Source organism: Drosophila busckii, chromosome 3R, assembly GCF_011750605.1.
Source record: "Drosophila busckii strain San Diego stock center, stock number 13000-0081.31 chromosome 3R, ASM1175060v1, whole genome shotgun sequence".
NCBI lineage: Eukaryota > Metazoa > Arthropoda > Insecta > Diptera > Drosophilidae > Drosophila > Drosophila busckii.
Genome location: NC_046607.1, coordinates 2,105,698 through 2,116,847, shown reverse-complemented (window position 1 = coordinate 2,116,847; position 11,150 = coordinate 2,105,698). Strand labels below are relative to the sequence as shown.

At 43.4% G+C, this 11,150-nt stretch overlaps 4 protein-coding genes across 4 annotated transcripts; 2 read left to right on the top strand and 2 right to left on the bottom strand.

Moving 5' to 3' along the window:
- The first annotated feature begins 296 nt into the window (after positions 1-296).
- On the top strand, positions 297-2,108 carry LOC108604499 (elongation factor 1-gamma). Its single transcript, XM_017993995.1, has 3 exons — positions 297-355; positions 500-649; positions 798-2,108. The coding sequence occupies exons 1-3, from the start codon at positions 344-346 to the stop codon at positions 1,920-1,922; spliced, it is 1,287 nt and encodes a 428-aa protein (XP_017849484.1). The 5' UTR covers positions 297-343; the 3' UTR covers positions 1,923-2,108.
- A 119-nt stretch (positions 2,109-2,227) lies between these two features.
- On the bottom strand, positions 2,228-3,505 carry LOC108604500 (CDGSH iron-sulfur domain-containing protein 2 homolog). The gene is made up of 3 exons (XM_017993996.2): positions 3,304-3,505; positions 2,600-2,820; positions 2,228-2,534 (listed from the first exon to the last, which is right to left on the bottom strand). Exons 1-3 carry the CDS (start codon positions 3,398-3,400, stop codon positions 2,451-2,453), a joined length of 402 nt encoding a protein of 133 aa, XP_017849485.1. The 5' UTR covers positions 3,401-3,505; the 3' UTR covers positions 2,228-2,450.
- Positions 3,506-4,057: 552 nt separating this feature from the next.
- On the top strand, positions 4,058-6,931 carry LOC108601685 (bromodomain-containing protein 8). Its single transcript, XM_017989594.1, has 3 exons — positions 4,058-4,845; positions 4,902-5,984; positions 6,053-6,931. Exons 1-3 carry the CDS (start codon positions 4,227-4,229, stop codon positions 6,928-6,930), a joined length of 2,580 nt encoding a protein of 859 aa, XP_017845083.1. The 5' UTR covers positions 4,058-4,226; the 3' UTR covers position 6,931.
- Positions 6,932-6,968: 37 nt separating this feature from the next.
- On the bottom strand, positions 6,969-7,856 carry LOC108601502. The gene is made up of 2 exons (XM_017989401.1): positions 7,654-7,856; positions 6,969-7,599 (listed from the first exon to the last, which is right to left on the bottom strand). Exons 1-2 carry the CDS (start codon positions 7,854-7,856, stop codon positions 6,969-6,971), a joined length of 834 nt encoding a protein of 277 aa, XP_017844890.1.
- Between the last annotated feature and the right edge of the window lie 3,294 nt (positions 7,857-11,150).

Genomic DNA, 11,150 nt, shown 5'->3' with positions numbered 1-11,150 from the left:
CAGCTTCGAAAAGTAAAAACTTCTCGTAAAACCTCAATGCTACGCTGTAGTATCTTTGTCCAATTTGAATAAGCTTGCTTGATTTTTGGCATTGCAAGCACTGCTCAGCATTGGAATATATCGCAAACAAATATCGCTGATATAGGTATTTTTACGGTTACACTTCACTACATGTATTTTTACATCACTACATAGATGACATCGATGTTTCTCCACCTCTAGACAGCATATAACAGTGTCTACAGTGACTTTTAACAGTTACAGTCAGTAGCTAATTCTCCGTTCTAATATTGCCACTCACAAGCGACAGCGCTCTTCTTCTTTCTCTCCGGCAAAAATCACGATGTCGACTGGAGTAAGTGAAAATTGGACTGGCATTAATTTGCAAATTTATGTGCAATCTTTGTTTAATTGTTTATAAATTATGGCTCAGAGCATGCACAATATATAGATGTACACCGTACTAATCGTCTTTTGCATACTTAATTCGTAATTGCAGACGCTTTACACTTACCCCGAGAACTTCCGCGCCTACAAGGCACTCATCGCTGCCCAGTACTCTGGAGCAAAGGTGAAGGTGGCCGAGAATTTTAAATTCGGCGAGACCAACAAATCGGCGGAATTCCTCAAGAAGTTTCCCAGCGGCAAGGTAAGCATATCAATATACACACACGCACAAGCATTCAAAATGGCTGTTTGGGTGTGAAAGCCGGCAACGTCATCATTAAAAAAAATATATACATGTATGTATATATGTATGTATGTGACGCTTATGTGCAAATTTTATTTTGTTGTAGGTGCCAGCATTTGAGACAGCTGAAGGCAAATGCCTGAGCGAGTCTAATGCCATTGCTTACTTCTTGGCCAGCGAGCAGCTGCGTGGTGGCAAATGTCCCTTTGTGCAGTCTCAAGTGCAGCAATGGATCTCGTTTGCTGACAATGAAATCGTGCCAGTCTCCTGCGCATGGGTGTTTCCACTGCTAGGCATTTTGCCACAGCAGAAGAACACTACAGCTAAACAGGATGCTGAGGTAGTGCTGCAGCAGCTGAACAAGAAGCTGTTGGATGCCACCTACCTCGCCGGTGAACGCATTACTTTGGCCGACATTGTTGTCTTCTGCAGTCTGCTGCATCTGTATGAGCATGTGCTGGAGCCAAGCGTGCGTAAACCCTACGGCAATGTGAACCGTTGGTTCGTGACCATCCTGAACCAGCCACAGGTGCAGGCAGTTGTCAAGGATTTCAAGCTGTGCGAAAAGGCGCTTGTCTTTGATCCCAAGAAGTATGCTGAATTCCAAGCCAAGCTTGGTGGTGGTGCCAACAAGCAGGCACAGCAGCCCAAACAGAAGGAGGAGAAGAAGCCTAAGGCTGCTGCCAAGAAGGCCGATGAGCCTGAAGACCTTGATGCTGCTGATGAAGCTTTGGCCATGGAGCCCAAGTCAAAGGATCCCTTCGATGCCATGCCCAAGGGTACCTTCAACTTTGATGACTTCAAGCGCTGCTATTCCAACGAAGAGGAGGCCAAGTCCATTCCCTACTTCTTTGAGAAGTTCGATCCAGAGAACTACTCCATCTGGTATGGCGAGTACAAGTACAGCCAAGAGCTGTCTAAGGTCTTCATGTCGTGCAACCTCATCACCGGCATGTTCCAGCGTCTCGACAAGATGCGCAAGCAGGCCTTTGCTTCAGTGTGCTTGTTTGGCGAGGACAACAACAGCACCATTTCCGGTGTGTGGGTTTGGCGTGGACAGGATCTCGCTTTCACCCTGTCACCCGACTGGCAGATAGACTACGAGGTCTACGAGTGGAAGAAACTGGATGCCAAGAGCGAGGAGACTAAGAAACTGGTTACCCAGTACTTCTCATGGGCCGGTACCGATAAGGAAGGCCGTAAGTTCAACCAGGGCAAGATCTTCAAATAAAGAGATTTCAAATACAGAAATGCAGCAAGCACGATGCCTTTATTATCCTAAGTAAAGAGTTAGAAACGGAAAAAGAGAGAGAAAGACGGAGACAAAGACATCGTGTTTTCAACAAATAACAATTACAAATAAATACAATATGCTCTTTGGCATGCTCAGCACGCCAATTGTTTCTGCCTTCTGAAATTGTCTTGGCATTGTTTTTGTAAACTGCATAAATCTTTATCACAAATGGCCAGCAAATAATTTATACGGGATTAAAAATAAATATGCGTTTTCTACTAAAGTAAGTAACAGTGTTATTATTTTGAGAATTACATTCTTTTTAGGCTTTGTTTTATTGGCTTTCTTCAACGTGCACATAAATTCTTAAATTTATGTTTACAATTAATTCCAATGACTTTCATTTAACAATTATTTGAGTGGCAAAGTGTAGAAATTTCTACGAAATTTGAACAATAAGGAAATGCTTAAAAATGTGCTTCCAAATATATAACCAGGCACCACTGGGAAGCTAACCAATGATGTTTACTTATTCTTTACTACAACTGGACCGACATTGTCGCCTGTGTTCTTGTTGTGCTCACCATGGCTGCCATCACAATAGGGCCACTGTACAGAAAAAAAAGTATTAAGTCATAAGTTGAAGCTGGTTATGCGCGAATAGATAAACTTACATTCTTGGTTTTCCAGCAGCGACAGAATGCCGCCTTATCCGCGATGTCCTCCACATCAATCATGTCCACAACTTTAGCCTCATGCTTCCGAATGTGATTGTTACAGCGGCCGCTTTTGGTCGAGCAAGCAGCGCGAGCAGCTGGGCAGAAGGCTAGGTAACCAGCATATCCAATACCGGCAACCACAGCAGTTGGTGGTACAAGCGCCAGCCAATCCTTGACTGAAATTAAATAAAAGAGTAATACACAGTTATTAGCAATGTATATTTTAAGACAATGAACTAGATTTGAAATGAATTGTAATTGGCACAAGGTCGTGCTAATGATAAAACACGTTTTGATTGATATGCATAAATATGGTCAGTCTAAATTCTTATCTTAACACAAAAAAAAACATTAGGTAGATAAAATATCTCTGAACTTTCTTCATGTTAACAAGAACAACAACAGTAGCTATGGCGCGTTTCCAACACGCTTGTTGCATAATAAGCAAGAACAGATAATAAGTGCGTCTGGCTGGGAGACGTAGCTTTAAGCTAGGTAGCATTTTATTTCTAAGATGCCTCTAAGCTCTACACACTTTACGCATGTTTAATACTTTATGCTACGTCATTTATTCTCATTTTTAATGAGAGATTTAATGGGGGAGAGGCGCCCTATTGATCGGATCCAATGGTCAAGCTATGCGTATGCGTTACACTTACATGATAACTTAAACCAGCCACCAAAGCTATCGGGAATTGGCAAGTTTGATAAATAATTGGGTAGTGATGATTTTATTAAATGAGAGATTGGTTCCATCTTTCTTTGATACGAATTTAAACACAAATGCAACTCGAAAACTTGGTTTGTTGTTGTTGACGAGTACTTTTCGGTACTTGAATAGTGATGAGCAGCTCCGAAAGAGTAACGAATGTCTAATTAGTCCAACACAAAATGTTATATATAATATATAGTTATCGGCCTTTAAATTGCAGTCGAAATATATTATTTGAAAAAAATATATATATTTTCTTATGTCAAACGTATGTATGTAATTCGAATTTTACAGTAAGCAATTTTACGACATTTTTGTCATGCTCGCATGACTATCGTCACAGTTGGTCTTCTGCATATAGATAATTCGATACTAAATACCAGAATATTTCATTGAGCTTCAAGGTGATAACATACAACTTTATTTTTATGCTTTCGTATGATTTGTTGCGGTGCCCATCGACTGGACACAACAGAGGTGGGTGGAACGAGTCTTTGGTCTTAGCCAATTCATAGCTAAGACATATACATAGTTCGCGTAATCTAGCATTAAATGATAATCTGAATCAATTCCCAAAATTGTTGGGAAGGGTAAATTTGATAAATAATTTCGAATAGTTGAGCTTATAAAATTAGATACATCCATTATGATAGTAGTCTACTAGGAAAATCTCAACTGTTGCCAACTGGATTAAGATAATTTTAATGAATTGTTTTACGAGGCGATTACTCAAATAAGTGTGTTGAAAAATCGATAATTCTATTCTTGCGATTAAGCGTACGACCGTCACTAACTGGGAGCGATAGACGAAGCCAAGCTAAACAATATTTATAAATTCTCGTGAAAATTGTGAATTATTTATATTGTTAAATGAGCCGCCCGCCGATGGATACGTGGGCTAAGCGCGAGCAACTCTGCCTGGCCTCAGCAGTGTCGTGCAGTGGCGATCAGAATTGGATTACAGTTAGCCGTACACTAAAATCTGTTTGTGGCAATGGCAACAACAGGCCGGCAGATTGGTACTCACAGAAAAACTGTGCGGTGCAGTATGGACATCTATTGGAAACAGTGGAAACAACCAAACGCAAGAAGCGCACAAACGAGAGCAGCTCTGGCTTCTCTTCCCCATCCAATGTGACTGTAGAAACACCGACAGAGCTGCTGCTCCGCCGATTGACAGATGAGCGTATGATTGAGATAAAAACACAAATGCGGCGTGACCAGGAGCTCTATTGTAAAGTGCAGCGTGAGATTGAAGCATTGCAATCGGATGAAATGAGTGAACAGCAGCTACAGCAAATGTGGCAGGAAATTGAAAAGGAGCAAGAAACTAAACGTATAGACGAGATGAAATTAGAGAATCGTATGCGTGAGCGGGAACAGCGTAAAAAGGAAATGGTGGGCAGCTGGCGCAACAACAGCAATGCCAGACGCTCTAACGTAAGTGCAGACACTACAGCAGTTGATATGGAAGTAGAGGATATGGCAGGTGAGTTTATTGAATTTAATTTTTTGAATTATACTAAGCAGTGCTTATTGACATAGGTGGCGCCACAAATCCGGCTAGTAATAAACAAGCAGCAGCTCCAGCACCCTTGCTTACTTCGCTGCTTAAGTCGCCAGGCAGCAGCAACAGTGGCAACAATGCCACTTCACCCACATCAACATCAGCGCCAACGGCAAGCGTAGCTAGAGCCACTGCTCCAACAATAACTTCACTGTTGACCAGCGGCACCAACGCCATACCCAATCAACCAGCAATTATTATGAAAAGTCCCAGCGATACGGCATTTATATCGCGACCGATTAGCGGACCACCTACAGTCGATGTAACCACTACTGGACGCAGTCCATCGCAAGCAGCACCTACTCTGTCCATGCTGTTAGAAAAGAAGCAACAGGCTGCGGCAACTGCTGCACCGAAAGCTAATGAGGCCGCAACTAAGACAGGAGATGCGATTCCGAACTCTACTGATACTCCAGCAGTAGCTGGAGATCAAGAGTCGCAAGACACTGCAAATGCAGACACCTTAGACGTAACGGAAGCAGATGAGGAGCAGCTGCTTGAGGTATTCAAGAACATGGACGACATTATTGATGATCTTGACATAGACATGGCCAGTGTTATCGATGAAGATATTTTAAAGGATGTGGACAATGTTGTCGACTCACCGGCGGACGCATCAGCCAAACCAGATGTCATTGACTTTGAGGACAAATTGGATGCACTGAAGCGCGAGGATCCAAAAGCGAAGAAATCACCCATACCCAAATCAGTCGATGTAGTCATTGGGTCAAGTGATGATTCTAATGATAATATACCACTAGCCGAGGTGGCCACACAGGAGAGCAAAGAGCGTACCACAGAGGGCAGCAATACGCCTAGTGTACCCTTAAGCAGCGAAGTGGCAGTGGAGGAGCTAAGCGAGAGCATTACTATTATTAGCAGCTCTAGCGAGGATAATGTGCAGGAAATGCTGCCCACTGCAGTTGCGGAGCCAACTAAAACTGTAGGGGGAATTGTTGAGATCACAGCTGTCGCAGAGCAAGATGCCAAACTGACGGAGAGCGGCAAGGAGTTAGAGCAAACCGCTGCAAGCACAACAACGGAGTCCACGGCAGTAACAAGTGCGTTTAATTATTTGAAGCTTGAAGCTCGTATAACAGCTCTAACGTATTTTTGGTCCTTTTTGCAGCTTCCAGCCAAGATTCAGAGAAGCCATTAGCGGAACCCACAGCTGAGATTACATCAGAACCCAAGCACGACACCGACGAAGAATCCTCTTCACAAACTGACAGTAGCAAGGTGGATGAACCTATACGCAGCAGCGCCAAAAGCAAACAGCACAATGAACTTAAACACGAGAGCGATGCGTCAGTGATAACAAGGCAAACGCCACCTAGAAGTGGTCCCAACATAACCACAGCACCAGCTCCTTTAAGCGCACGTGCGCCGCTCTTGCGCAAGCTACCGCATCGTGACCGCTCAGAGAGTCCAATGGTAGATGATGACACTACAACAGCCAGCGATCAGTCCACAGTTCGCTCCAGCACGCGACGTCGCTGCTCATCTACGCCTGTGATTGACAGCATACCCAATTCCCCAGCATCGAGTGAGCCACCAGATGAACGTCGCGAGACTCGCGCTGCCGCCAAGAAACTCTTTCTAGGCATTTACAATACGCTGTTAGAGAGCAAGCACTCCACATGCTTTCGTCGCGCCTTCCACGATGAGCATACGCACAAGCAGGCCGACTGTTGTCTGCGTCCTATGGATTTGCCCAGCCTCAAGCGCAACATTGATACCGGACATATACGACACATAAGCGAACTGCAGCGGGATGTTCTGCTCATGTGCCACAATCTACTGCTTATCTACAAGCCACACACACCGATCTACAAGTCAGCTCTGCTGTTCATGCAGGAGTGTCGGGCGCTCAAGGAGTTTGCAGCATTGCCGGAGAGCAGCACTGCTCTTACCACGAGCAATGTGACGCCCAAGCCAGAGAAGGAGAAGACGCCTGGTGGAAACAAAGCGCGCAGTGGCTCACGTAAGAGTCAGCGACATCATTAAAATTGCTACAAATAAATCAAATTTTTATGTAAAGAAGTTTATTTAAAGTAAATTAAATTCTGTAATCTGCGCGAACGTGAGGAGCGGCAAGTGGCACGCCCGCTGGGACAGTAAAACTTGCGGAGACAGCGTGATAATTGCAGATCGCATTGACATAGGCGGGCCGCGCAGGAGTCGGGTCCACCCCACTCCCCGTGATCAAGGGCACAAAGCGGTTTGCCTCGATAACATTTCCACACATAGGGCACAAAGTACTCCAAGTAGGAGATGCAGTTGCTCTGATTGTAGCACTTGTCATGCTGTCGGCAACAGCGATCAATGCCATCAACGGCTATGCCATGACCACCAAAGCCACAATAGCAGCCGTAGCCTTTGTAGATCAGCGGATCGCAGCTCGTGGAGCATTTGATCATTGAGTATAGCTTGGCCACATCACGCTTACCGCGTTCCAACTCCAGCTGCTTATTACTGTCATTGCGGAGCGCCCACTTCATGGAGTAACCAAATGGATCATTGGCACGCGCTATGTAAACATGTTCAACGTTCATTAGATCCGACATGGTTGCCTCTTGCGGCGCTTTATTGTTGCTAATGACGCGTATGCCAGTAACGTGTCCATTAAATTGTGGTCCTTCCAAGTTTAAAGTAATTTCTGTGGGCGTCGCATCCCTAAAACAAAATTAATTAGCAACAATATGTTCAGCTAATGGCATCTTTCCGTACGTGTGACTCAGCTCCAGCGCAGCTACCGCTGGCTTTAGCTCACCCGTCCAGCCCTCCAGACCCAACTGCTGCCAAGCATCCGCTGGCGCCTCTGTCTGCGTACTCTGCGTTCTCACTGTCGGCGCTGTCCTTAGCGTTACATTTGGAAATAGTGGTTCCGCAAAATCGGATCTGTGCATTGTGAGTAGCTGACTGTTGGGCATTTTGAATACAAAACTTGGATTCGCCATACGCATGCTTGTGGCATACATTTCCGGTATTATGTGCGCCAACACTGTGCTATCATTATTAATAGCCCTGAAAGCATTCCAAATGTCAACCGTAACATTTGACTTGCATTCAGCATGAGGGAGCAGCAACAACAATATTATGCACCACATAATTTGCAGCAATTCACACTGAACCACACTGCTCGACTAGCAATCAAACATTAAAACTAGTGTATAAGCGAAATGCGGTAGCTGGCCATTGGACGCGTAGTCTGGCAACAACAACAATGGCTATAACAACATAAATTGTTCCAAATCGTGTTAATAGCACTAGTAATGCCAACAAACGCTTTCGGCTGCGAACAAAAAGCAAAGAGCCAAAATATTAGCGGCAAGCGTAGCAGTGGCACAATTACGAATGGGTCAGTAAACGTTCCCCACATTGCGTTTAAAAACTGGGTGTTAAGTTAAGGCGAAGGTAGACAGCATCAGTTAACAAAGGTAAATGTCCGTCATAAAGAGTTCATGGTCAGCAAACATTTAGTGGTTTATATTTTTCAACAAATTATTTTACTATCACTCTGTGTGGGTGGTCTATAATTAAAGCAAAACTGCTACTAATGTAAACATTAGGATTACGCTCATATGTATGTATGTATATTTATGGTATATGTTGGCTACCTGTTACCTGCTATATCACACACACACATAATATTTATTGCTGTTGCTTGCAACGCCTTCGTTACGTTAGCTATTGCATGTTACATGTAAACGAAAAAGCTAACTAAAAGCAACTTGTATTAATTGCACTTGGTTAGCTAGTCAATCTGCGCCTAGCTTACTAACTAACAATTCGTACAAGTCTTACTTTCACTCAAATCAAAATTCTGTAGTTTGAGCTAAGCGCGATTTTTAAACTTATCAATAGTCAATGGTCATCGAAACAATCGATTAAATTCAATGCTGCACAATGCGACTATTATACAGCAAACTCTGTCCAACACTGAGCGTAGATATCGATAAATGCAATAGTTACGCGCGTTGATTAAAATATTCAACATTGAGAATTCAATGAGAACTAAAATGCATAAAAAAGAAACATGTATCATTGCTTATTTTGACTTTTATTATGTAGCTTACAAGACTTTAAAATGGTTTACAATTTATATTAATTTAATTAATGATACAGTATTTGTATGCTGAATTGACCGTAAGGAGCAGCTGGATTCAAGCAAATCTGCAACATCCTCAGTGGGTAAACGGAAATGCCGCGCATTGAAGAATTTTTTCTTATATGTATATAGTTTTTTGTTGCAGCTGCTAGTCCAAGGCATTGGCTAGGGTTCAAGTTGCGTCGTTCTGCTTTGCTATAATCACTGCATTGTCATCTTCCTAGCCCCATTTGGCGTTGCAATGGCAACCATAGTTGTTGCACTGCTGTCGTTCTGTCTAGCAGTTGTTGCTGTTGTGTTCTGTTCTTCTTGTTGTTTTTGTGATTTGTGGGAACAGGCACACAACGCTATTTTCAAATTGGAAAGGTTTTGCACTTCGCAGACGCAGCAGCAGTAACAACAGCAGCCAGCCATCTTCTCTTTGTTTGTTAGCTTCGTTACTGCAGCAGCAGCAGCGTTTTTCTCGTTAGTTTGTTATTTTAACTATTATATCAATTAGTTTCAGCATTTGACGGCTGCCACAGCTTCAAGTTGTTGTAGCTGATTGCCATGGCTGTGTTGCCACAGCGGATGGGGAAGGAAATGGGAAAAAAGCAGCAAGTTGCTATGAGAGGTCGAGACTTTATCGTTGCAATTCACTGCGCTTGGCTTTCTCGCTGGGGTTGAAAGCAAACAAATATACCTGTGTATGCATGTATACTATAGTTATGTCTAAGTAGTTAGCTACAAATAGCAGCAGTCTTATTTCGTAAATATATAAATCAGCCAACAAACGTAAATAGTTTTCTTTATAGGCCTGCCTCAGACTTTCTGGTGCGTTGGCAATTGGAGGGGAGCGTGCAAGGTAGAGAGGGTAGCAAGGTGTTTTTTTCGGCTTCGCAAGCCGTCTACATTGATACTGAAATGGCGGACGTTCAGTAAAGCGTCAATTGGCAGGTGTTACAGTTAGATGCGCAGTTAATTTTCGGTCGCTGGACAGCACTGAAAATAAAGTAGAAAAGAAAAACAAAAAGCTAACATAGGCCTTTAGTTTGCAACGTACATACACGAATGTTTGTTATTCAACAACCCGCAGGCACGCAGGCGCTAAAGCAACAAAACAAATGCAACCCTCGCTTGACATTTTCACACGGTGACAACAGCAGCAGCGACAACAACAGCGATTGCTTTGAATACGGAGTACAGCAATTCGGCTTGCAATTCGATTTTTAATCGCGTGTCACATGGCCATAAAGCAGATATCTAACTGCGCGCAAATCTGAAAAATATATATCTACATACATATGTATAAAAAAGGCTACCGTGCATTGTGGTATTTATGCGGGTACGGCGCACGGGGGCGAGTGAGCCAGCATTTGGCTTCGGCTTGTGGTCAACTTGCAGCAGCTGCTGCAACAAATGAACAGAGTGGCAACAGTTCAATGACTTTTTCAACTTTACAACACCAACAATGATAATTGCTGCGGGTGTGTGTGTGTGTGTGTGTGAGAGAGCGCAGAAGTTATTATTCATTATGTGGGTCACGGGTCAATCGAGTAATATAATTAGACTCAAGTTAAGAAAAAAAATCTTGTGTCGTTGGAGAAAATTACTCTGCGGAATTGAGTTTTTGCCTGAAGCTCCTTTTGTTTTGAGGCGCTGCTCTACTCTTTGGGGCATGGACGTATGCCATGTTGTATGTGGTGTTGACCCAACTTAATAGACGAGCATGAAATCTAGTCACGAACTTAATCATTACCAACCGTGCACTAGATCCATGTTCGCCGACAAAATAGAGTCAGAGTAGAGCAGCGCGCACACAGCTTCAATTCTTCTTAGTTTCACTTCAACTCCAAATACAGCTAAGCAACCCATCCTCCAAGCTATGATTATTGTTGTTGCACGACTTGTGGTGGCATTTGACTGGCACTGGGGCCAGTTACACCTACTCCTTTTGCCTTCTCTCCTTGCCTCTTCCACCGCTACCAAGTGATTTGTGATTGGATTGCAAGTTTGTAGGCTGTGGGTTTCGGTTTGCTTTGCTTTACTTACATAGCAATGGGATTTTGGTCACTTTTCGAATATCGTTTTCATGTCATTGCGCTCTCTCATGGTGTGCTTAGCAACAATTTCAATT